The sequence below is a fragment of the Hoplias malabaricus genome, chromosome 9 (assembly GCF_029633855.1).
Source record: "Hoplias malabaricus isolate fHopMal1 chromosome 9, fHopMal1.hap1, whole genome shotgun sequence".
NCBI lineage: Eukaryota > Metazoa > Chordata > Actinopteri > Characiformes > Erythrinidae > Hoplias > Hoplias malabaricus.
The window spans coordinates 17,901,441-17,929,255 of record NC_089808.1 but is presented as its reverse complement, the minus strand read 5'-3'; the positions used below and the strand labels follow the sequence as shown (position 1 = coordinate 17,929,255).

Sequence of the window (27,815 nt, the reverse complement as noted above, 5' to 3'; positions counted from 1 at the left end):
TCTCACTGTTCTGGGGCTGTTTGTTTGTTTGTTTATTAAGGAAGATTACTCACTAATTTACTTAAATCTTAAATTTTGAGATTTGACACTTTTGTCTCTTTTGCAGTTTCCTCTTTGAAGGAGCAGCTGGAGAACCTGAGGAAAATCAGCCAGAACACACAAGCATCCAGTGATAAGATTGCACATCTGCAGCACCAGGCAAGTGTTCTTAGAAACTCCCCCAATATCTCAGTCATAACATAATAAAAAAAAAAAAATTAAAAAACCTAAATTAATTTATGTAGTTTGCGAAAGAATTGGATGTTTTAAAAATATTCAGATGTGTGGTTGTTGCTTGTGTTGATTAGCTGGAGGAGGCTAATGATCTACTCCGTGTGGAGTCGGACACAGCAGCCCGTTTGAGAAAGAGTCAGTCAGAGATGGGGAAAGCTATGAGTCAGCTGGAGGGACTGAACGGAGAACTTCAGGAGAAATTACGAGCTGCTGACAGTGCTAGACAACAGTTGGAGAGAGAACTGCTGCAGCTCCAGAATACACTCGACACAGAGAGACGCATTGGCAGCCAGGGATCAGAGGAGATACGACAGCTACAGGGTAAATACACCTGCAAACACAGGTTAAACTAGATATATGGTAGGGCCAGAGACATTAGGGCCTGAGACATTACTGCAGAAATATAGCACTTACATACATGTTTTTATAATCTCATTTTACAATTAAAAACATGCATCCCTTTTTGTTGATTTTTAATTTATTTTAATTTATTTTTTAATGAATTTATTCATTCATTTGAACACAGCAGCTGTCTTTCACATCATGTGACAATTTCATGATGACTGGACCAATAGAAATGCTTCAAAATCACTTGGAATTAGCTGTTTATTTGGCAACTTTTTGTTCATGTCTTTCAGTTCCACTTACATGTTCCAGTAGCCATATGTGATAGAAAGCAATTGCTTCACTATTTAAGGTGTAACTGGAAATTCAGTTACATCAGCAAATTGCTTGGGATATTTTATGCTTGTAATGAATTAAAGGGACATAATGTAGTGTTCCATTTGAGGATGCAGTAGATGAAGCTGAAGTATGCGGACTTAGCGGCTGAGGTGATGGAACGCGTGTGGCAGGCAGGTAAGACCGGTTGAGATAGGTGTTAGGGGGTTTGTAGCCTAGTCGGCCACATCCCTACTGGTGCAGTTCGGCATCAGGAGCCGGAAACTAAGAGCAGCGGTAAAGGATTTATCAGAAAGAGCTGAAAGGTCAGTGGTTGTGGATAAGGAGAACACAGACTTGTAGTGGAAATAATTATGCACACGTTGCGGCAGCATAAATACTACATAGCGGAGTCAATGATAATTAATTATTATTTGATTAATAATTAATTATACAATTCATTTTGTTAAGCTCCATGTTTGGGTGCCATTAAATAATATGTAGTGTCTTTACCTGTCCAATTTTAGCTTGGACATATAGGTCATCATGTTAGATGACTTTACATATTATATATCAAAGAATTAGCTAGAATTAATTATTATTAATGAAATATGCTCATTGACCCGCTGTAGGTTCTTGGCTCCAAAATTGAATCTGAACTAAAAGGAATAATTCTGTACAAGAAAAGTTCACACACAAATAATAAAGGATTGGTTTTATCACACAACTGGTTTATTAATAATAATATCAAATAATGAATATTGATTATATATTCATATAATAAAATGGATTACAGCGATACATGAGGGAGCAGGGAGATTAATATATGAGGGAATTTCTCTATGATAATTACCCTACATTATAAAAAGGCTATAGTTTATCCTAGCAAAGCATTCAGCAGCAATCTCCTGAGCTATAAAGAAATGAAACCATGTGATCTTATGTATCCTTGGAGATGGACTGGAGATAGCTAGGAGTATGGCACTGACGCGCAGTGCTTTCTGGCACGACTTCCTGGAGCTCTGCAGCCGCAAGCGTTCCTTTTCTCCCCCTTTTCAGAGACATGGCGACCCCTCCGTCGGAGGTCTGTGTGGGAATTCTCCGTCATCGCTGATCTATTCTAAAGCTCTGGCCACAGCTAGGACCAATTCTATTCTTACAAATTTAGTAATCATTTTGGAAACTCAAGAAAACTTATTGTTTTCTAAAATAAGTCACTTACTAAACCTCAAACCAATACATGCAGCAACCACACAGAAGAACAGTGTAACCCGTTTATGAAATTTTTCTCTAACAAAGAAGAATCCATCTTTTCCTTTACCATCCCTTCCTGTATCAGTGATACAGACTCTAGAGCAAGAGACCATACTCTCTCACTTCACTGATACTACACACAGAGAGGTGGAGGGATATATTCAGAAAATGAGGCCCTCCGCATGCTCACTCGATCCTTTTCCAACATCATTGATAAAAGCAAACAACTCATTAGCCCACTCGTCACTGCAAACTGCCCAAGTCCCTTCAGTCTTAAAAATTGCTCTTATTCGTCCACACCTGAAAAAACTCTCATTAGATCCTGAAAACCTAGGAAATTATAGACCCATCTCCAATCTACCATTTCTCTCCAAGGTTTTGGAAAAAGTTGTTGCAGCACGACTCCATCACAACCTCCATACACACAGTCCGAATGAGACTTTTCAATCTGGTTTCCACTCTGCACACAGTACAGAGAGAGCCCTGGTCAGAGTTACCAATGATTTGTTGATGGCTGCTGACCAGGGCTCCCCATCACTTCTTATACTCCTAGATCTCTCTGCCGCCTTCAATACTGTGGACCATAACATCATCTTGCATTGACTCCACACTACAGCTGGACTCTCTGGGACCATCCTCCAATGGTTCCAGTCATACCTCACCGGCAGAGTTGAGTATGTGGCCCTGGGGGAGGCGAGGTCATCTCCCCACACTGTCACCCGTGTGGTTCCTCAGGGGTCAGTGCTTGGACCAACTCCGTTTACTGTCTATATGCTCCCTCTGGGCAACATCATCAGGAAATATGGGATATCATTCTATTCTTATGCAGATGACACCCAGCTTTATTTAAGAACAGATTCCATCTCCATTTCAGCCACCCCGCCAGCTCTCACAGCATGTCTGGAGGAGACAAAGGCGTGGTTGTCTGAGAACTTTTTTCTGTTAAACAGTCATCCTCATCGGTACCCCACGTCAGATTAAGACATCTTCTATCAGTAGTATTTTGTCTCTGGCCACAGCATTCCCCTGATTTCTTCTGTTAAAAATCGAGGTGTCAAACTGGACCCACATTTATCATTTGACAATCACATTCGCCATCTGTCTAAAGTCACTTTCCTCCATCTAAGAAATTTACCAAAACTCCGTTATTACCTGCCCCAACCGGACACTGAAAAATTGGTCCATGCCTATGTGTGCTCCAGGCTGGACTATTGCAATGCCCACCACATTGGTATCTCTGGCAGGAGCCTGCAGAAGCTCCAGCAAATTCAGAACTGTGCTGCCAGGATCCTTATGAGGAAGCACAAATATGAGCACATTACACCGATTCTAAAGTCTCTACACTGGCTACCCATCCACTACAGAATCCAGTACGAAATCAGTTCTCTCACTCTCCAATGTCTTTATGGATATGTACCTCAAAGAGCTCCTTACCCCGCACAATACCTCAAGACATCTCCGTTCCACCAACGCCTATCGCCTTCAGCAGCCCCGGACCAAACTCTCCACTCTGGGAGACCGGGCTTTTCAAGCTATTGCCCCACGTCTTTGGAATTCACTCCCAGATTCTCTGAGGGCACCACAGAGCATGGAGTCTTTCAAAAACAAACAAAACAAAACAAAAAACCTAAAAACTCTTCTTTTTTTTTTTTTTTTATTCAAAAAGGCTTACTAGGATTTAGGTGGTTTTTTTTATTATTATTATTTGCATCTGATCTTGTTTTTATTTACTTGTTTCTTAATGGATTTTTTACTGCTTCTGATTATCCTGGAGCACTTTGAGATTTCCTTGCAATGTAAAGTGCATTACAAAAGTGCATTATTATATAACAGAGTCTGCACCTGCAGAGAGCTGGAGAGCTCTAGAGAGAGCCAGGGCTCTCCCTTATCTGTCTACCCTATCTGAGAAGCATTGTCTGCTGGAAGCAGGAGAGAGACATTCTTCAGAAAATTTTTTCTTCTCCAAAAATTCTCAAAAGTGTCTAAGAGTGTGTGTCATTTGGTGCCACTGGGTTTTTAACCAGAGTTTAGAAAACCCGCCTTGAATACCCGATTGGTCCTCAGAGATTGAGGATTGGAGCATCTCTTGTTCCTGATTGACTGTTTCCTATACCTTGGTAGTGATATCACATAAAATGAATGACACTTGACAAGACAAAGACTTGAAGACGATCCCAGGTGAATGACTATCCCAGAATTCTATGTGGCTACCTTGGTTCTACATACTGGATTCCAAAAAAGTTGTGACACTAAACAAATTGTGAATAAAAACTGAATGCAATGACGTGGAGGTGCCAACATCTAACATTTTATTCAGAATAGAACACAAACCACAGATCAAAAGTTTAAACTGAGAGAATGTATCATTTTAAGGGAAATTATGTTGTTTCAAAATTTCATGGCGTCAACAAATCCCCAAAAAGTTGGGACATGGCGATTTTTTTTTTACCACTGTGTGGCATCCCCCCTTCTTCTTACAACACTCAACAGACGTCTGGGGACAGAGGAGACCAGTTTCTCAAGTTTAGAAATAGGAATGCTCTTCCATTCATGTCTAATACAGGCCTCTAACTGTTCAATCGTCTTGGGCCTTCTTTGTCGCACCTTCCTCTTTATGATGCGCCAAATGTTCTCTATAGGTGAAAGATCTGGACTGCAGGTTGGCCATTTCAGTACCCGGATCCTTCTCCTACGTAGCCATGATGTTGTGATTGCTGCAGAATGTGGTCTGGCATTATCTTGTTGAAAAATGCATGGTCTTCCCTGAAAGAGATGATGTCTAGATGTGTATGTTGTTCTAGAACCTGAACATAGTTCTCTGCATTAATGGTGCCTTTCCAGACATGCAAGCTGCCCATGCCACAAGCACTCATGCAACCCCATACAATCAGTGATGCAGACTTCTGTACAGAGCGTTGACAACTTGGGTTATCCTTGTCCTCTCTGGTCCGGATGACATGGTGTCCCAGTGTTCCATAAAGAACTTCAAAGCATGACTCATCTGACCACAGAACAGTCTTCCATTTTGCCGCACTCCATTTTAAAAGACCCCTGGCCCAGTGCAAACGTCTGAGCTTGTGGAGCTTGCTTAGAAATGGCTTACTCTTTTGTAGAGTTTTAGCTGGCAAGGGCGGATGGCACGGTGGATTACTGACAATGCTTTCTGGTAGTATTCCTGAGCCCATTCTGTTATTTCCTTGACAGTGACATTCCTGTTTGAGGTGCAGTGACGTTTAAGGGCCCAGAGATCACGAGCATCCAGTAGAGTTTTACGGCCTTGATCCTTACGCACAGCAATTGTTCCAGACTCTCTGAATTTTTTGATGATGTTTCACACGGTTGATGATGATAACTTAAAAGTCGCTGGGTAACACCATTCTGGTATTGCTGCACTATCTTTCTGCGCAGCAATGGTGGAATTGGTGATCCTCTTACCATCTTGGCTTCAGAGAGACACTGACACTCTGATTATACTCAATCATGTTGTCAGTTGACCTAATTAGTGTTAATTGGTCTTCCAGCTGTTCGTTATATGCTCAATTTCCTTTTTCCAGCCACTTATTGCTACTTGTCCCAACTTTTGTGGGATTTGTTGACGCTGTGAAATTTTGAATCAACATATTTTTCCTTTAAAATGTTACATTTACTCAGATTAAACTTTTGATCTGTCATCTATGTTCTTTTACGAATAAAATATAGACATTTGCCATCTCCACATCATTGCATTCAGTTTTTATTCACAATTTGTTTATTGTCCCAACTTATTTGGAATCCAGTTTGTACATAAGTTCATATAAAAATGTGATTTAAAACATATGTGAATTAATTCCACCTGTTTTGATTTTCTAAATGGAATTAATTTCACACAGCTGTACACATATGTTCCCCTGGGTGTTCCGGTTTCCTCCCACAGTCGAAAAACACACGTTGGTAGGTGGATTGGTGACTCAAAAGTGTCTGTAGGTGTGAGTGTGTAAGTGAATGTGTGTGGTTGTCTGTGTTGCCCTGTGAAGGACTGGCGCCCCCTCCAGGGTGTATTCCCGCCTTGCCCAATGATTCCAGGTAGGCTCTGGACCCACCACGAACCTGAATTAGATATGCGGTTACAGATAATGAATGAATGAATGTACACATATGTAACTTCAAACTGTTTTAAACCAATGGGAATTAAGGTTCATTCTATAGTTGGAGAAGTTCTTAATTAAGCAGTTTTACACAGAGCATAAACTGATCCTCAGGAGTGTCTCCCAAAAGATTCTTCTTCTGACCCTGTGTGGCCTAAATAAAAAAGGTCCCTGGAGAGTGATTTATGACTCTGCTCTGGGATTTTATCTCAAATTCCCATCTAGGCATGTGTGGCTGAGAAGAGAGACTGAGAGTAGAGAAAGGTCTTTCTGCATATTAAGATAACTTCGTCATATTAAATCCCCAAAAAGTATAACTAAAAATGATTAAAAATTAAAAATCTGTTCATCTCCACTACAGACTAGTTGGGGAAATGCACTGTAGAGGTGCTGTTGGGATTGTTGGTGATGTAGCATGTAAAGTTCACATGGAACTGGTGGCACTGTGCATGCATTAACGGTACCAGTGGGGCTAGGTACAACCTTAGTCACCAGGGAGGCCAGTGTGGAGTTATGGTTGTTGATGGTAAAGGACTGTAAAGCTTGGAGGGGGAAGATAATTAAACTAAGGTAATATAATTATTATCATAGTTTTTAAATGAGAAAATACTGATATCTGTGGTTTTTGTTTGATCGCTTGCACCACCTTCTTGCTTGTGATTCACAAAGCGTACTGCTAAATGCAAGCCAAACTATGTTAATAAAACTTATGTGATTTCTGACACACTACAGACATGAAAAAATTATGGAAAAAACTATTACTACTATTGGTACTATTGTTTCAGCTATATTGGCATACATACCAGCATTATATACTGTTAGAATCTTTATATTTGTATATTCATAAATAAATAAAAAAATAAAATCAATTGCAGAGCGAAGAGATTATTGGTAGATTCATACATTCAACAGTAAAATCCTGTGACATTGACTGTAATGAAGACACTGAAGGTCTAACACCTGTGTGCATTTGTTGTGTAGCTCGTATTACAGGACTGCAGGAGGACAATAAGAACTTGAAACAGAGTTTATCTAAAGTGGAGACAGAAAGGAAACAGTCCCAGGACAGGAGTAACAGCCTGGAGAAGGTGAGGTCTTATAGATTTATATGCAAGTCAAAGTAACAAGATCATTGAGTATTTCTACAGATAAAAATATTCTAAATAATATAGATGTAAGGTGCTGTATCAACAGCTGTTATACGTTATATTTAATCCAATATAATTTATATGCCATTATGTAAGTTGCAAAGAAAACAAGTAGAGTAGATCAATTCTGCTGAAAATTTTGATATTTTAATCTAGGCCTAGACAATAATTCAACATCAATATATATCACATTATAAAATGTTTCAGTAATAATGGTTTGATTTTTAAACACAATTTCACTATTTCAATATATATACATTTACAACTTCTGTCACTGACTGACGTTCCTTACAGGGTGCTACCCAGACACAACCTGTCATGTCATGTTTCTTTTTAGTTCTTAACAGTTTTTCTATTGCTTTTATGTTGTTTATATCGGTACTGGAATTATATACTACTGACTGAAATATATTGTGAAATAAATATTGGCCATATTGTCCAGCCCTATTTTAATTAGATTTTCATGTCACTTTTATGTCTTCTGTATCCACAAGATGGCGCTCAGTATGAAAATCACAAAAGCTCAAAGTATTTTAACTGTGTGGTTCTTGTTCACAATTCTTTCTTCAAAAGAAGCATCAAAGAGCACTTTTTGTCCTTGAAGTGTTATGATCTTAGAACTGTAAATCAGCTTTTTTTTTTGTCTGTGTGGTAGGGATGGGCTATATCCACATTTTTCTTACTGTCTCAAAATATTATTGCAGTATACAGTATTATCATGGGGAGGGGGAGCTCTGTCAGGCTGCGCTGAGCCTTATATCTGTGAGCACAAAGTCGAATGAATTTAGCTAAACACGCTACGACAATGCACACTGACACACGTGTTGACGATAAAAAACAGTTTCTGGGAGTGCAAATTTCAGCAAGTGGTGCTGGAGGAACAGAAAAGTTCAAAAATAAGCAAAATAAGGTTCTACACCATTTAGAAGCACAGCTGGCCCTAACAGGCACTTGTGGTTTAGCACAGCAGATTTTTCAGCGAACTGAGGCTCAACACACACATTTAGAGAATAAAGCCATATACCTGTGAGTACACAGTCAAGTGAGTTATTTTCAGAGTATTTTGTCTGTTTACAGCTTTCTTCACTAAATTTACAACTGCGGTGGGCTACTGGGCTTGTGTTTTTCTCCACCCGGTTTCAGACCGTGACATCAGCAGTCATTGAGCTCACACAGAGCCCCCTTAGTTTAAATCTATAAATTGTTGATGTCCCTTTTTCATTTTTCATTATTTTATTTTATTTTGTTTTTAGATGGGTAATGCACATTAATGAGTCAGTGTGCTCTTGTGTTAATTTTGTGTTCTTCCTGCTGTATGTGTCTATAGGAGAAGAACAGTATGGAGATTGACCTGACCTACAAGCTGAAGGTCCTGCAGCAGCGTTTGGATCAGGAAATCACAGAGCACCGGGTCACTCGGGCACAGCTAACAGACAAATACGAGTCCATTGAAGAGGCCAAATCAGCTGCCATGCATGGTATCTTTCTGTTTTTCCCAAAAATATTCATAAAAACACCCATCCAGTTATTCAGTGGAAAACATATTTGTTTTAAATATAAAACCCTAGATTATTCAAAAAATAAAATACAAAATCTTATTTTCACATTTTTGCTATAATTTTTTTAAACCTATATTCAGATTCTTACACATGTCGTCAGTACAATGATTGTAATGCTCGATTCTAATAATGATGATGAAGAAGAAGAATATCTAACTTTCCAATGTATGTTCTGTCTCTGTAGCTGTGGAGCAGAAGGTGTCTGAGGAGAGTGTATTGCGATTGCGGGCTGAGAGTCGTGTGGTAGAGGTGGAGAAGCAGTGTTCTATGCTGGAGTTTGACCTGAAGCAGTCTGTGCAGAAGATGGAGCAGCTCATGAAGCAAAAGGAGAGACTGGAAGATGAGGTAAATGGCACTCATTCTGTGTCCAAACCCATGCATGAGAACAGAAAGAACACAGTCTGTATATTTACAGCTTTATAAAGAATCTATGTTGGGTGTAGCTCATAAAGTGGCTAGGGATTTTTGATTAAGTGACTACTTTGTGGAAGTACAGGGGCCAGGTTTCTAATAAATTGACCAGTAAGTGAAAGTATATATAAGAAGTTTGTATGTAAAACAGAGTTGTCGACTGATTAAAACAAACTTACTAAGCCATAACATGATAGATTTACTCTAAACTCTAAACTATTAAGACGCAATAATAGTTTGTTCCGTTTTCTGTAAAAATCCTGGTGCATGTAGATCGCTGCTGTCATTGTTGTTGTGGAAGGGCACTCTGTGCAGTGACATCAAATGTTTTCGCTGGTAGTGAACCTTGGCAGTGGAACATACAGGGCTTTTCAGTTTGAGCCAGAATGCATTTCTGAAATAACTGACGACGAGACACATGATGTATCGAAATAATGACATGTAGAGACCTTGTGGGGACAAGTGGGGAGATTCGTCTGGTGTGTTTTTGGAAAATGTTTGCTTCGGTAACAGAGACGCTGTACATAGATTGTTGATTGTCTAGAGTTGATCCATAGCTGGGGATTTGTCAGATTCTTCCATAATCTCTAAGGCGGTACCTTAATTTTCAGGATCTGTTAACAAGACAGAAGCAGCTAAAGATAAGGACTACTAAAGCCCCAGAATATGGAGCGAGAACCATGTGAAGCGATTTGAACATAAATTGTATTGATCCAGTGTATGTTCAAATTGATTTGTGTGGTTCTCGCTCCATATTCTGGGGTTTTGGTACAACATATGTAGGAAATTTATGAGCACTGCCCTGCATTTTAGTCTACACTTAAAACCAACAGCCTCAGTCCAGTCTCTTAGCAGTTTTGATCTAAGGACTTAATTAAATACTCCTGGAATGAAAGGACGAGAGCAGAGCCACAGGCCAATCAAGAGTTCTTTCTCCTGTTTTATTTGGCTGTATCCTTGAACTCGAAATGACATAAAACAGCAATACAATGTGGCATAATTTTCTTTAAGATAACGTTCACTGCTTTGAAGTTTAGCACTCTGCAACAATTTGACCATCATCCACCCAAAAGCCAATTTGTCTCTGAAATAATGGCTGTTCCCATATAGAATAAAGGTGTTGTTTTTTTGAATAAATAGACTACATTTGTGCTTTATTACATGTCTTAATAATTTAAGGTAATCCCATCATAGTAAGACTTACATGTGAAGAATGTAATAATGGTGTGGGTGGGGGCAAGGCGTGAGCAGTAAGAGAAGGAAGGTAGTTCTATTTTTATTTATTTATTTTTTTATCCTTTATTTTGAGAGACACTCACATCTTTACTTGTAACTATCTTCGGGATCCATTTTGTATCTGTGGTGGAAGTTTTACCCTGAAAATATCAGACAGGCAGTTCTTGTGTCAAGTAACAAAAAGATTTTATTAAGAGTAAGAGAGAGCGTGCGTTGTTGGATGAAACCAGCGGGCACACTCACACTGAGAGAAGGTTACACACAGTTTTGTCTTTTCCTGACGATGACGTAAGGACAGTGAAACAGAGCTTGCTCAATGTTCTGTAGCCTTGTTCTCCTGTCTTATCAGCTTCAGCAACCTTGTAAGCTTGGTTCTGTAGCTTTGGTTGTGAGTACGCGATGTTCGTGTTGCAAGGTGCAACTGTCAGTTTAATCTGATGAATGTGAGCACATGCTGGTCACTTCTTCACGTCAAACGCCAAGGTACATTTTGCTCAGTATCAATCATAAATGAGTTTGTCATTACAATCCCCCCTATGATACTATCAAAATTTACCTTAAAACAGACCCTCTAGACATGGCTATGAATATATGGTGTAAGCGTCCTAAGTCAGCTTGTCGCTGAATTTTACTAGGCAATCGCGTGCACTGCATTGTATATGAGTAAGCGTATTTCTACAAATTCACTATGCACATGTGAACATAAGCGAGTGTTTTATTAAACAGAAACAGGTGGTCCATCTAACAGGTCTCCCAACTCCAAGGCATCCTCGTCCGGGAGGGGCAGTGTTGCGATGTAAGTCAGCTGATTCTGCTGGCGTCTTTCCAGTGTTGTCTTCTTAGATCCTTAATCAGCACCCAATCGCCTGGTTTGAAGTCGTGCAGGAACTGGTCAGCTGGGCTCGGCAGGACAGCTTTTACCTGTGGATAGATATCAGACAAGATTGTTTAGAGTTTTGAGCAGTAAGCTACCAAAGTGTCGGACAGTAGGACTTGGTCCTGCAGGGGTGGTCCCACCCCAATATTGGGAGGTCTTCCAAACACTATCTCAAAAGCGCTGAGGCCTGTTTTTGGTTGAGGTCTGGTTCTCGTCTGCCACAACACTAATGGTAAGCATTTGACCCAGGATAACCCTGTATCCTGGTGCATTTTGGCTAATCCATTCTTTAATGTGCCATTCATTCGTTCCACCGCCCCTGCACTGGCAGGGTGGTAGCTGCAATGTTTTCTCATGTCTATACCTAGGTGCTTGGTCAGATCAATCAGACCTCGTTGTACGAATGGGGTGCCGTTATCGTTCGAGATGCGGGTTGGAAGACCCCACCTGGGGATTATTTCTCTCAACAACATTTTCGTAACAGCTTGTGCGTCCTGTTTACCTGTGGGAAAAGCTTCCGTCCACTTGCTGAACATACATACGCAAACCAACATGTATTTCTTTCCCTCTGCCTGAGTCAGTTCTACAAAATCAATTTGCCAGTGCTGGAATGGTTCTGTTGCGGGCGGGTGGCCCGCTGTGGAAGTTTGCGCATGTGCTGCTTTCGCAGAGTGTTGTGCGCATATCAGACACTGAGAACAAAATTTTTGGGTTAAGTTCGTGAGGCCTGGAGCGTACCACTGTTTTCTCAAAGTGTCCACTATCCCCCCTTTGGACATGTGGCTACGCCCATGTACAATCTTAATCAGGCCTCTCGCGTATGCTTTGGGTAGGCAGGGTTTGTTTGTTGGCGCATGCATCCAACCTTGTGGGGTCAGTGAACACTTGTCTTGTTTCCACCTCCTTATTTCAGCTGCCGTGGCTGAAGACTGGATATCTGCAAGAGATACGGTAAGGTTAGTCACAGGACTAGCGGAGGCTTGGATGTGGGGTTTGAGTGCTGCTGCTTTCGCAGCAAGGTCTGCCTTTGCATTACCCTTGGTGATGTAATCAGTTCCCTTTTGGTGAGCCGCACACTTAACTATAGCTAATTCTTTGGGTAGTAGGATAGACTCCAGGAGTTCGGCCACTAACTGGTGATGTTTAATGTGTGTACCATTGCTAGTCAGGAATTTACGGTGTTTCCAGATTGCAGCAAAATCTGAGGCCACGCCCCAAGCATATCTGGAATCCGTGAAAACCGTCGCTGACTTACCTTCTGCGAGTTTACATGCCTCGATTAGGGCTACCAGTTCGGCGGCTTGGGCCGAATATGTGGATGGCAAGGGTTTAGCCACTAAGACCTCTGAAGCAGTCACAACCGCACATCCAACCTTATTCACGCCGTGTCGGTCTCTGGAAGCTGATCCATCTACAAACAAAACAAGATCAGGGTTAGTGAGAGGTTCGTCTTTCAGGTCTAGTCTGGGTGTGCATGTTTCAGTCAGTACTGCCACACAGTCATGTGGTTCCCCGTCCTCGGCCGTAGGGAGCAGGGTTGCTGGATTTAGGGAGGTGCAGCGTTTTACTGTGATGTTTGGCATGTCAAGCAATGTAGTGTGATACCTCAGCCATCGCTGCGCCGACAAGTGTGAGACCTTCTGGTCCTGCAATATTCTGTGAACTGCATGTGGTACTAGGAGTGTAAGTGGAGAGTAAGCAACAATGTCCCGTGATGCTAAGACTGCTTTTTCCGCAGCTGCCACTGCTCGGAGGCAAGCTGGCAGTCCCTGTGCAACTGCATCCAATTTTGCAGAAAAATAGGCAACCGGGCGTTTGTGTGGTCCGTGCTGTTGGCACAGGACAGAAGTCATATAGCCCTCTTTTTCATCCACCATCTGGTGGTAGGGTTTGTCTGGGTCGGGGACTAGAACTGGAAAAGTTTGCAGTGTTTGTTTAAGGTTAGTGAATGCCTTTTCTGCCTCTGCAGTCCAGACCAGTCTGGAAGAGCTAGTTCCCTTAGTGGGTATTAAGTTTCGCAAGGGGCCCTCAGCCTGAGCATAAGATGGTATAAACGCTCTACAGTAAGATGTAGTTCCTAAAAATGAAAGCATTTGTTTTTTGGTTTGCGGTTTAGGTATGGCTGCAATCGCTGCCGCTCGTTCTGCTGACAGTGTATGGGTGGTACCTGTCAGGATGTGGCCCAGAAAAGTCACTTCTTGTTTACAATATTGCAGTTTTTTAAGAGACGCTTTGTGCCCCTCCTTAGCCAAGTGCAGCAGGAGGTCATGAGATGCTACAACACAAAGTTCTCTCGTGGGGGCAGCTATAAGCAGGTCATCCACGTACTGTAGGAGGGAAACGCCCTCAGGAAGAACTAAACCATCTAAGCTTTGTTTCAACGCTCCGTTGTAAATGGTAGGGGATTCACAATATCCCTGACATAGCCTGGTGAAGGTGTAGGGTTTACCCTCAAATTGGAAAGCAAACCAGAATTGGCTATCAGGATGCACTGGAACGCTAAAAAAAGCGTTTGCTAAGTCCACAACTGTGTACCACTGTGTGTCAGGCGGGATGGATGATAAGATGGTGTGTGGGTTGGGTACCTCTGGGGCTCTAGCGTGAACTGCAGCATTTACAGCCTGCAAATCTTGAACAAAACGCCAGTTATCTCCCCCTGGTTTCTTAACTGGGAAGATAGGTGTTCTGACTGGGGAAGATGGGCATGGGATAATTACTCCTGCCTCTTTTAGTGCCTCGAGTACTGGCCTAATACCTTCCAGTGCCTCCTTCCGTAAGGGGTACTGGTTCTGTTTGGGTCTGTATGTGCTCTTTGGGGTTATCACAACGGGTTCACAATTCCTAATAAGGCCCACATCATTTTTACCTTTTGCCCAGAGGGTATCTGGGATATCTGCTAGGTCTGTTGGCAAAACTACCTCTGTTACCATGGACAGTGTATCATTTGCTGCCAATGTGACCACTCTGTGCGCATGGAACAGGTAAGGTGTGACTATTTTATATATATTTGTGCAACGGCTGTGCATGATGGGCAGTGGTCCCTCCACAGGACGCCAGTCTGTAACTTTCAACACTACTGTGTTTAACCATGTACCCACGTCCTTCCATTCCTCATGCGGAGCCTTTCCCAGCGACACATGAGGAATGGAGTCGTACACTTCAAACAGCTCAATTTGGTCCCTGTTTAGGGTGACTGTTGCGCCTGCGAGGGTATCGCCTACGTACACTGTGTTAGTCCTAATAATTTCGTTCTGCACTTCCTTAAAGAACTTTAGTTCGAATTCTTTATCTGGCCCTTCACTTATTGTGGCTGTGACATGCAGCTGATCAGGCTGCATCCACTGCATTGCTGTCCCCATATTTAAGTCTTTAGCTTCGTTTAATAGCATCGCTCCTAGATTTCCATGCCCGCTCTTCAACTCCCATTCATATACATACAGAGGCTCTCCCAATCCGTACCTCACGCCCTGAAAATCAGGGTGTTCTTCTGCAAAGCACACCGACAATCCCGCCGGGGTACTTTCCAGCTTACACTTTAGTTTACACATGAGATCTCTGGCTAGTAAGTTTACTGGGCAACACATGGAAATCAGGAAACTGTGCTGAAAATTTCTATCTCCCAATCTACATTGGAGCGGGCCAGAGACTGGCTCTTTGGTCATTCTCCCTCCAGCTCCAATGGTCGTTATTGATTTGTTTGTGAGTGGCACATTTATTTCATTCCCTTTAATAACTGAGTGAGCTGCCCCACTATCTACTAAAAATTTCAATGGCTTGTTTTTTACAATGAGGGTTACCATAGGCAAATCTAAAGCATTCTTAGTCAATTGCGTTTGATAAAGTAAATAAGGTGATTGTACTTCCCTGTCTGATGCGTCGGTGTGTTCCCTGGTGTTCCCGTTCCCCTCCTCCGCCCGTCATTCCTCCTCGCCATCCGCTGGTGTCCAGCTGGTTGGGTATTTTGGATTCTTTGGTGGTTGTGGGCAATCGCGCGCTAAATGTCCTGGCTTATCGCAGTTGTAGCATCGATTGTGTCGCTCCATGTCAGGTCCTCCAGGCGCGTCGCGTTCTTTCTTTTTCTGATCTCTTCCTCTGCCTCTCCCACGTCCTCTGCGTGTGGTCTGGGCTTGGAACTGCTGCACCATGGTTAACATTGCTTGTTCTTGGACGTCTGCCTTTTTCTTGTTCCTCTTGTTTTCTTGCTCGCGGAGTAGTGTTTCGTGGTGTCTGGCATGCTCCTCGATGATCGTCAGGGGCTGCTTTGAGTAACCCACGCAAGTGGTCTTTACGCCTGCGAGAATCTGAGGCTTCAGACCCAGCAGGAGGCTTTGGACCAGGTAAGACTCCCATGTGGAGCGGTCCGTGGTTCCGATCGCCAATGTCACTGGTTTATCTAATCCACAGCTTTCAGTGTGGACCATGGTGAGCCGAGCAACGTAGTCTGACACTGTTTCGTCGTCCTTCTGGACACACGAGGCGATGCGGGAGGAATTGACCATTGCAGGAAAAGCTTGTTTGAGTCTCCCTTGTAAATCCGTTATGACCCTTCTATAGTCATTATTGTCCGCATGGTCCAGGCTCGGGTTGACCATTTTTGGGTCCCCGTTTGCCCACTCTCGGTCGATCTTTGAGAACTGTGATCCGAGAACAAGGAGGTACAGGCGGCGTAATTCCGTTTGGGTTGGTTTAAACGAATTCACAAAGGGTATCAGTTCGTCCGCTGCGCGCGACCCTCCCACCTTCAGGGGGTTGGGCAGACTTTGCGCGATATCTTTTATGTCCGTTTCTGTCCAGTAGCGGACCACCAGTGTGGGTCCACTTGCTCCAGCCACTTCAACCATTGGGCAATGTAGCACTGGTTCCGCTGTCTTTCTTCCTATTGGTGAAAAATCTCCATCTGTGCGGACGCGTGATCCAGACCTAGTATGGGGCGGAGAGTACATTCCTGTATCCGTGCTTGAATCCGCGGACGCGTAGGGAGGCGGCTGCTTCGTCTGGTTGTCAGCAGTGGTGCGCTCCATCAGTGCTCTGGCTTCCGAATACAGCCCCTCTGGTCGGTCAGGTGCTTGGACAGGGGGTGTCGGGGCTGGCGCTGGCGCTGGCGCTGGTGTCGGTGCTGGCGCTGGCACTGGTGTCGGTGCTGGCGCTGGCACTGGTGTCGGTGCTGGCGCTGGCGCTGGTGTTGGTGCTGGTGTTGGTGCTGGGGCTGGTGCTGGGGCTGGCGCTGGCGCTGGGTTCTGGTCGGGAAGTCGCGGTGGGGCAGAGTCGAGGTCAGGGTCCACCTTCCTGGATACACACTGAGGCAATTGATTAGTAGGGACATCATTACGTACATTTCGAGTGCGGTCTTTCTCCCGCTTCTCTGCTTCCTCTTCCCAAAAGGTTAGTGTGGTTAGCATTCCCTCTCTATGTTCCTCACAGTATTTCTTATCACTCTTTAAGTTTCCCGTTGGGCCTGTTTTTATTCTACTTCTTAACGTACTCAGTAATTTAATACTCATTGAACCATGAGGGGGAAACCCGAAAACCTGCGTCCAGTAGGGCATATACTTGGTCACATCATTGCCGTAATGTTTTCTCATATCGTGGCACAAAGCTGATGTCCAGTCCCCCTCCCTATAAATATACTTACTCTGGTGGCCACCCATTTTGTTCTCTTGACACAGTTCTACTAGCCTGTTTATTGGTCCCTTTCACGGCTCCCACAACCAAGAGAAAATCACAAGGAGGTCCGGACCTGCTTACTGTTTTCCACTCCCTCTTAGAGCGGATGAACTATTCTACCGTCGTAAAATAGCGAGATTCTCTGATCTAACTCAGTATGATTGCCATTTTCCTTCCCCTTCTACAGGGGGCTTTAGCAGAGCATACACTTTTGTTAGATATTCTCTAATCTGTCTTGTGACTTCTCCGTGAGAACAGCGTAGGGTCACTCACCACTTCTAGTTCTAGTTCTCAGATGACGCACGCGCTCAGTGGTCGGCGGTCGGGTCTCTCCACAGGGTCTTCCCTTGGTTTTGCAAGGTCCCGTAGTGGTTCACCTGCTCCAGGCGAAGAGCGTCCTCAGAGCCTCTCCCTCCGCTCACTGAGGCGACGTGGTCATCCTGTTCGTGACGCCAAGTTTGTGGTGGAAGTTTTACCCTGAAAATATCAGACAGGCAGTTCTTGTGTCAAGTAACAAAAAGATTTTATTAAGAGTAAGAGAGAGCGTGCGTTGTTGGATGAAACCAGCGGGCACACTCACACTGAGAGAAGGTTACACACAGTTTTGTCTTTTCCTGACGATGACGTAAGGACAGTGAAACAGAGCTTGCTCAATGTTCTGTAGCCTTGTTCTCCTGTCTTATCAGCTTCAGCAACCTTGTAAGCTTGGTTCTGTAGCTTTGGTTGTGAGTACGCGATGTTCGTGTTGCAAGGTGCAACTGTCAGTTTAATCTGATGAATGTGAGCACATGCTGGTCACTTCTTCACGTCAAACGCCAAGGTACATTTTGCTCAGTATCAATCATAAATGAGTTTGTCATTACAGTATCTTAATACAATTTTTACATGTATAAAACGAACAAACAATTACAATGAGGACAGTCAACAGTGTACCTTCTGGCAGGGAGTAATATACAAAACATATTTTATACATACAGAAATATATAAACAAAAGTCTGAAGTAGATACCTACACATGAAATTGTATAACAACTTTCAAAATGTTTCTATCAATTTGATACAGAAATATAATATCACACATAATGATTCTTACTCATTGGGTATTTCCATGAAATGTGGTCATAAGGGTTTAACAAAATAACCCATTTTGACCAAGACTTAACACATGTATTCATTTGTAAACGGAGTGAGAAAGGAATATTTTCTATAATATATAATTTGTTCACTAGATCTATCCAGCTATCTATTAAAGAAGGCTCAGGAGTACACAGGCACCTTGTTTATATATATATATATATATATATATATATATATATATATATATATATATATATATATATATATATATATAAAATACTTTTTTTTTTTTTTAAACAAACTGACCTCATTAACCTTGTAGGACAGTAGGGGTGTAAAAGTTCAGAAAGGTTGGCTGGCGCCAGACGGTGCAGACTTTTAAATGTGAGCAGGAGAACTTTAAACTGAATATGGAGCAAGACGGTAGCCAGTGCAGCTGATGGAGAGTAGTATGATGTGAGCAGATTTTTTTTTTAATAAGAGAGAACTCTAGCAGCAGAGTTCTGAACAAACAGAAGGGAGTTTATGGTTTTAAAAGTAAGGCCAATGAAGAGAGAGTTACAGTAGTCTAAACGGGAGGAGATGAATGCATCCTTAACAGAAAGCAGCGGATGAAGGCAAGCAATATTACGTAGATGGAAAAAGGATGTTTTGGTTAGGGGTTTAATATGAGGTTTGAAGGAAAGAGAGGAGAGAAGAAGTTCACCTAAATTGTGAAGTTTTTACAGCCACACCATCAAAGTGTAAATGTGGTATCAGATATTTTTTAGAGAGTGGACAATGAGCAAGACTTCATTTTTGTCTGTGTTGAGTCTTAAAATGTTGGCATGTATCCAGTTCCTGAATGCAGAAGCGGAGTGGAGGTATTTTTGGTGCTCACATATATTTGAGTGTCATGTTCATAACTATGGTAATTAAGACCATGGCTGTGGATGATCTGACCAAGTGGCAGCATTTAGGTAATGAATAGTATAAGGCCTAGGACTGAACCTTGGGGAACAATAAATAATTTCTTAAAAATAAATGTAAAATATTTCAGCATAAATAATATGCACTGAACGATCACTGGATTAGGAACACCTACCTTGTATCTACCCTTGTTGTCTATTTTATCAGCTCCACTGACCATTCAGGAGCAGTATGCAGTGCACAATTACAGACTGTAGTCCACTGGCTTCTCTGCAAGCATTTTTCTTCCCATTTCACCCTGTTCTTGAATGGTCCCCACAGGACCACCACAGAGCAGGTATGATTTGGATGGTGGATTATTCTCAGGGTGAGACAGGGATAAGAAAATTTGCAGAGAAACAAATGGACTACAGTCAATAATTGTAGAACATACAGGGGTTGGACAATGAAACTAAAACACCTGGTTTTAGACCACAATAATTTATTAGTATGATGTAGGGCCTCCTTTTGCAGCCAATACAGCGTCTATTTGTCTTGGGAATGACATATACAAGTCCTGCACAGTGGTCAGAGGGATTTTAAGCCATTCTTCTTGCAGGATAGTGGCCAGGTCACTACTTGATGCTGGTAGAGGAAAACATTTCCTGACTCACTCCTCCAAAACACCGCAAAGTGGCTCAATAATATTTAGATCTGGTGACTTTGCAGGCCATGGGAGATGTTCAACTTCAGTTTCATGATCATCAAACCAATCTTTCACCAGTCTTCCTGTGTGTATTGGTGCATTGTCATTCTGATACACGACACCGCATTCAGGATACAATATTTGAACCATTGGATGCACATGGTCTTACTGGTGCAATGTGCAATTAATGAAGATTGGCCACCAGGCTGGTCCAATTTAGCCATGAAACCTCCCACACTAAAATGACAGGTGTTTCAGTTTCGTTGTCCAACCCCTGTACAAAGTGTCCTTTTGGACTGTGGAGCTGATAATATGGACAGTGAGTGCAGATATGAGGTAGGTGTTCCTAATCCAGCAATCCGTCTCACTTCGTGTGTGTGTTTAGTGGTTAGTTATGGGTTTGTATTAAAATGGAATCATGGTCAGTCTTCCAAAGCTGATCAGTTCAGGAAGTAAAGTTCAGATTTTCTCAGACTGTTTTTAATTGCACAGGTGAAAGTTCTGCGTGTACAGCTTGAGCAAGAGTGTGGAAAGCGTTCTGGGGTTCAGGCTGAGCTGAAGAACTGGACTGCAGAGGCAGAGAGACTACGGGGCACTGAGAAACAGTTGAAGCAGGAGATCAATACAGCACTGGAAAACAAACGATCACTTGAGTTCCAGCTTGCACAGCTCACCAAGTAAGAGTTTTTGTCTGTGTCTATCTACAGCCATCCGTCTGCCAACCTCCTAATTAACCCACCTACAGACACATACCCACCTACAGATCACCCATTTGCCCACTTACCAACCTACCCCTACTAACTTAAGTGTCAGATTAGTGCCCTTAAGCATCAGCATAAATCAAATGAATTAAAGGCAAAGTTCACAATTTTAATCATAAAATACTTTTTTTTTATATATAAAATTCTGAAGACGTTTCCTCACCCTTTGCAATATTGACATATTTTTTGCTGTTTCGGATTACTTAAGGTGGAAATGTCTCCAAATTTGGGAGACAGCTAACCACATGAAAGTCTGAAACTGCTATAAAACTAAACAATTCAAGTTACAAATGAGTTTCTGTGGTGATTCTAACAGTGAATTAAAGCTTACAGACAAATTAAACTTAAATTTAAAATGAATTAAACAGTAATTTATTTGTTCAAACGTACCATTCCACCTTAAAAGATGTGGCACGTCACAAATGTCACTCACTCACTCACTCACACACACACACACACACACACACACACACATCGACTGCATGGATTAGGTTTACACATACTGCTGCTTAGTATTACTATATTGGGATTTCCTCTGTTGGCTTGTTTAAGACTATAACAGTCAAAAAGTCTCTGCTTACTCTGGATCAGATCCAGTGCTGCTTTGGGCCAATGTTTACTCTCTCAGATTATAGATTTATCCTCATTACGGACTCCTCCCACTGCCAGATAATCCACTGACCTGCAGATTAAACTCTATTCCATTCCACCAGCCAATCGTTACTCAGTCTTTTCTATTCAATTAATTTGATGACTATGCAAAATGAGTAATGGCCAGTGGTTGCAAAATAGATAAAGCCTTTATCTAATAAATTTAAAGTTCTAAAGCATAGTACTAATGGAACAGTCAGTCATTATTCAAGTGGCCATCTTCACATTTTAAAACCACCATTATACTGACTCTGAATATATCAGAGATACTGTAGTAAGCCTGTTGAAATGATAGCCGCTCTGTGTTTATGCTCTATAGGGCATAAACGGATGAATGTGCCCTAAATCTGACTGACCCATCTCTGCAGACTAGAGCCAAGCAGCACCGAACACTCAACTGACAGTCTAGGTTTAAAAAAAAAAAAAAGTCATAGCTTAACCCTGCAAATGGCAAACTGTTGACATGCAGTGTGTTAAAAGGACTGTACTACATCCTGCTTCCAGAGGTTGCTTAATATTGGGAATCTTCACATCCTCTCTGCATCAATGATTTTAATTTGTTTGGAGTTTTTCAAAACCTTCCTGCACTCTGACTCAGCTTCACTCACAAGTCTCCTTTGCTGCAAATTACCTGACTCACTAAGCAGCAAAAATAAGAATATGACTGAGGCTCATTGTAGACAATAAGTGACAACATCCTCTGAAGTCGATGAAATATGTAGGAGGAAAAAGAAAGCTTATATTGTTTAAATTACATTTGGGAGTTTCTGTTCAAAGAATGAGGGACATTTAGTAGTAATAAGATTTACATCGTACATTTGAAATATTATTAATAGTGTTATTTAAAATATGCAATACTTTAATGGCCAAACTAATGTTTTCTTGCTGTTTTGAGCAAAAAAATGTGGGTGTACAGTACAAATTCTGTTCAGTGTTGTTTTTTAAAGGCATTATCAATCATTTCCTCATGAACCTTCAAAAACCACTTTAGAAAATTTACTTCCAAACACACTTCCAAACATTGAAATGCATGAACTGAATATTGAGAATATTGCTCTAATCCTGCTATTGTGGGTGATATTTACTTATTTTTGCTATTTCTGATTACTTAAGGTAGAACTGATGCTAAATTCAGAAGTAAACAGAACAAAATTCAACCAAAACTCTAGTTACATATGAGTTTCTGTGGTTACTTCAGCCACGTACAAACAACAATTTTTTTTTTTTTTTTTCTCAAATATAGTTTCACTTTAACATATATATTGCTCACACAAACAAGTGAGAAATGCATTTCTCTACAATTGTATATATTAAATAAATATACAAATAGATGCAATTTAAATATATAAACATTTACAAACCAAACCCAATGGAATTTGCTTTTTAGGTTTACTAATCCTTTATATAGAGTGGTCTTTAGTGCTTCAAATCATTTAAGTTAATCAAGTATCATTGGACACACTTGAGGTAGACCACCACAAACAGTCAAAATGCTACTATTAATAAAAATGAATAAATTGAAAGCTATTCAAAACAATAATTCATCTGCCCATAGAATAAATATCGTCTTAAATACACTCATTGGAAATTCCTTGTCAAAATGTAAGAGTAAAATAGGTAGGAATTTAAATTTTTTACAAATATTCATCAGTTGTTTATTGTTATTTAAGGGACAGAATTCGTTTTGGTCATTGCTTGGTTTTGTATAAAATTAAGTATGTAAGTTACTAGAACCTAAGCAAGAAGAAAATACTTTTTTCGGACTCCAGCGGGAAATTCCCTTATTGTCAGTGTTAAGGATTTGTGTCTGTGGAGTAAGGTTTTGGGGATGAAGTGAAACTCCTCCTACTTGTGTGTATAAAAGCTGGTCCTCCAGGCTTTAGTGCACCATGTGCTCATTGCACTGTGGGATCTTACACAAATCATGGAGCGTACTGAGAAACCTCAGAGGACCAGATCATTTGGAGATTTAGCTGAGTGAGTAGCTATAAAACATCCTTGACTGACACTTTGAGAAACCTAAATTCTCTTATTAACACAGGAATAGATCAGCTAGTTTGCTTCTTTAGTTTAATTTACTTATTTATTCTAATATAACTAACATGTCTAACAGATGAAAGTGATGTAGCTAACAAGTAAAAATATAAAAGTTAATATTCTGTTTTTTTATATATTTTTTCCTGAATCCCACTTATGATGTATGTAACAGTTCTTGTATTAAAAATAAACAATACAAATTATTTATTTATTTATTACAATGCCTAGAAGTCTAATTTAGGAGAATCTCACAACTTTTTGGAGGGGACAAGGGCCCTTAATGTAATATAAAATAAACATTTTTGTAACTTTTTTTATAAAATAAACAAGTTTTTGACATCCTCTTGCACATTAAAAAAAGGGAAAAATTACATTGACTTGTGTAAAAACATTGGTTTGGTTGTTTGAGTCATAAAGATGTTTTTGTCTGATTTTGTGCTTTGCAGGCAGTACAGAGGGAATGAAGGCCAGATGAGGGAGCTGCAGGACCAACTGGAAGCAGAGCAGTATTTCTCTGTATGAAGCACCAATATATCATCGCTGTCCAGAGAAATACATGTATCTCCAAAACAGTACATTTACAAGAGAAGGAAAAAACCTTAACTTTTTCTAATTTTGAAGCATTTCTGCTGGTCTGTTCATCATGAAATTTTAACACAGTGTGAAGTGCATCCAGAATTTTATAGAATTAATATTGGGGAAAAAAGCTAGAATGAAATTAACATTCAGAATGTTCATATAAAACTAACATAATAAAATGATTATCCTGGAAGGAATGGCTCATTTCCCAAAAGGATGGAGCAGATCCTAAAATTGTATCATACAATAATTGCTTGTTATTTCCATAATATATGTTTAACTGCTAATGTTCTTAATTGTAAAAATTATAAATGAGCATTTATACACTACAAGATAAACAGAAATTAATACTTAAATTATTTATTAATTATTTATTATATATAAATAATTATAAATTATTAATTAACACTTATATTGAAGAATATATTTTAAAGTCCCTTTAATTTTGTAGCTAGAATAGAATCTACACGGTATAAATTGTCGTTGTTACCTGGAGTGTGTGTATAATTTTTTGTGTTCTATGTTTTGTAGACATTGTATAAGACTCAGGTGAAGGAGCTGAAGGAAGAGTTGGAGGAGAGGAGCCGTCTGGTTCAGGACGTACAGAAGAAAGTTCAGGAAATGCATAGCGAAAGGTGATGAGATTGTGCATATGCAAATGTTGCAAATACATATGTGTCTGTATTTTCTATTCATGTTCCACATATAAGTGGGAGAGCTCCTGTTACTTTTTTTTTTTTGGGAGACTATAACACGTTACAAACCAATTATTTCTGCACAAGGTAAAGTGCAATTTAGTTATTTGCTGAATTTAACATTGGAAAAAAAATCCCTGAAAAATGTGCGCTCAGTTAATGTTATTGCCATATTCCATAATGTATATTCAATGCAGCATAGACACAGATTTTTTACAAAACATGAAGTGTTTTTTCTATCTTTGGGGGACCTGTGACCCGCAGATCAAATGTGGACCTCTGAATAACTGTATGTGGTCTGACAGATGTTTCCTAAATAATAATTATTTACACGTATCAGTTGTGTGCAATAGCTTAAGGTGCTTTTCAAACGATCAAATCAGCTGCTATGACTTTACAATGCAGTTTCGTCTAGCAGCTGCGTCTTTTGCAACAATGGGTCTGTCCCAAAATCTAGTGAGCTGTCTAAGTAGAGAGCATTTTACGACACAGTCTGCACGCTCCCGACACGTAGGCTGTCCCAATTCTTAGACACAGCATTATGCTGTTTACTAAGATATCTTAATTTGGCCGAATTATAAGGCGGCATCGAACCCTTCCTCAGCCGCGAAAGCAATCAAAGATGCAATTTCACTATTTTCCCAGAGCAAAAATAACTAAAATCTCGACAAAAACGGGAAGATTATCCACCGCGCTGAAACTGAGGTGATGCTAGCCGCTGAGTGAAGTGAACACCGGTTGCGTGCGGTGGGCGGGAACAAGACATGACGCAATCGCTCTCTAACTACAGCGTCTCAATAATCTGCCTCATGAGGACAGATGACCGTTAGAACGCTGTCTACTTAAACAGCTGTCTATACAGTCAGTGCCTAACTATATAAACTATAACTATATATAAACTATACACAGCTCACTAGGTTTTGAGCTTCCAGTCTGCAAAAATGGCTAAACAAAGAAAAGTCCATTAGTGTTGTCTTTCAGGAAAAATGGACAACACATTTCTTCTTCTGTGAAATGAAAATTATATTTTTATTATCTATTGTACAGTGTCCTTGGGTCACTTGAAAGGCGCTTTCAAATAAAAATTTATTATTATTATTATTGTTATTCAGTGATCTTAAAAAAAGGGGCTGAACAGTGTGAATTGAACTGAAAACAAAAAGACAGACTGTATTCTAAAGGTCAAAAGTTTGCTGTTGAATCAGTCTGGAGACCTAGGTGTGGTCATCATGCTCTGCTCATCCAGTGAAAGGCCTGCAGTTTGTTAAATTGTTTTTACTTTAAAAATAAACATAGAAACTAATTTATCTGGGAATATTTGCACTGTTGCACCCGATCTGTGTATATGTTTGTGTCTCTGCTTATATCTCTGTGTGTTTGTGTTTAGGGACTCACTAATGGCTCAGCTGGATCTGACTATGACCAAGGCTGAATCAGAGCAGCTGGGCAGAGCTCTTCAGGAGGAGCAATACTTTGAGCTCAGTCAGGAGAGCAAGAAGAGTGCAGCACGACACAAACAGGAGATAGTGGAGCGTGATTCTACTATAGCAAGGGTCTGTGACACACGGACACGCATGCACACCCACATAGGAATTTGATACAGATGGCAAACTTCGAGAACTTCCATTAATACTAGTCTATACAATTCTTTTTTTATTATGTTTATATGCTTATTTCTTAGAATCTATGTTTATAATGAATTAGAAAACCAGCTTTGTCTATAAAGATGTAAGATCCATAAATAAACTACAGTACATCTAATATAATGAAAAAATCTAGACCAGTTTTAAATAAATGTTAATTGTAAAAATAAAAAAATAATAAAGCAGAAATATTAATAAATATTCAGGATTATTTGAGAAATACAATGATGTGATTTTGTCTTGTAACCAGAGTGGTGTATTGTGTTCAGAGCTAATTACTGTGATATTGTTAATTTTGGAATTACTGTGATATAAGTAAACATGCAGGACTCGTACTCCTTGGAAGGGCAGAAAATGTCACTAATCTGCCCATTTTACAATTTTCTTATTTTTGTCTTTGTTGATGGAAGGTTCTGACTCTGAAGTCATCTCTTTCTTTCTCCCTCAGCTTGAGGATTCCAACAAAACCCTTACCAAAGATGTGGAGAACCTCAGCAGGGAGAAAGCCGAGCTAGACAAGAAGCTCCAGTCTCAAGAGGAAGGTACAGAATAACCCGCAACACACTTGTTCAGTTCAGTTTGGGAGGATCGTTTGTATATATTGTGTGTGTGTGTGAGAAAAAAGATGTGGTGCTGAAGCATGCTGAAGCAAAGATTGGTGCTGAAGCATTTTTATTTCTATAATGTATTGTTTAATTGTTACACTGCTAAAGGTCCACTGGTATGTTTTTGTTTTTAATCCTTTTTTTTTAAATTAACTTTAATTTCTTTTTTTCCTTATTAGTTCGAATTTTAAATTTGTCATTAAAATTTTATTTACTTTAGGTAAAATTTGTGTATAATATTAATCCAATGTATCTTTATGTATGTTATAAATGTATACATCAACATTTATACTGGCACTGGCCCAGGATATTTACATCGGTATATTATCAATATGTTAATCCAGCAAATGATTGTTGTTGAAAATGTGCGGAAGTGTGGTTATCCTAATACTGTTAGGATTCAAGCTTCACCTATTTTGTATTAATGCTTCCTTGTAGAGTTCACAGCTCAAAAAGAAGAACTTTCGAACTCCATCAAGGCGAACTACGAGAAGATTCTCAACACAGAACGAACCTTGAAAACTCAGGTAGGACTGAGAAAATGTGTGAGAGAATGTTATAGACCCAGGTGAAGTTATATTGTGATGAAGTTTCTTTCACCTGTTCTCAGGCTGTGAATAAACTAGCTGAAATCATGAATCGCAAGGACATGAAGCTGGACCGTAAGAACCGTGGCAGCACAACGGATCTGCGCAAAAAGGAGAAAGAAAACCGTAAACTGCAGCTTGAGCTCAACCAGGAGAAGGAGAAGTTTAACCATATGGCCATCAAATACCAGAAGGAGCTAAGTGAGATGCAGGCAGTAAGTGCTGGCATGTTGCTTATGATAATTTAGAGTGTTTTCCTAATAAAGATTGAATATAATAGTCCCAACAACAAATAATATATTTGGTAGTTAGCCATTTTATTATTTTAAGCTAAACAAATCTCTAATTATTTTCAAATAAATTAATAATTACTAGGGCTGT

At 40.4% G+C, this 27,815-nt stretch overlaps 1 protein-coding gene across 2 annotated transcripts in view; it reads left to right on the top strand.

The window, feature by feature from the left end:
* Positions 1-27,815, top strand: part of rock1 (Rho-associated, coiled-coil containing protein kinase 1) — a 102,185-nt gene that overhangs the window by 59,223 nt on the left and 15,147 nt on the right. For both annotated transcript variants that reach the window (XM_066682158.1, XM_066682157.1), the window contains exons 15-26: positions 107-198; positions 348-594; positions 7,293-7,399; positions 8,787-8,937; positions 9,203-9,363; positions 20,369-20,553; positions 23,772-23,841; positions 24,436-24,539; positions 25,987-26,152; positions 26,691-26,784; positions 27,286-27,374; positions 27,458-27,649. In XM_066682158.1, coding sequence (XP_066538255.1) covers positions 107-198; positions 348-594; positions 7,293-7,399; positions 8,787-8,937; positions 9,203-9,363; positions 20,369-20,553; positions 23,772-23,841; positions 24,436-24,539; positions 25,987-26,152; positions 26,691-26,784; positions 27,286-27,374; positions 27,458-27,649 — 1,658 coding nt within the window. The remainder of the gene's footprint in view (positions 1-106; positions 199-347; positions 595-7,292; positions 7,400-8,786; positions 8,938-9,202; positions 9,364-20,368; positions 20,554-23,771; positions 23,842-24,435; positions 24,540-25,986; positions 26,153-26,690; positions 26,785-27,285; positions 27,375-27,457; positions 27,650-27,815) is intronic.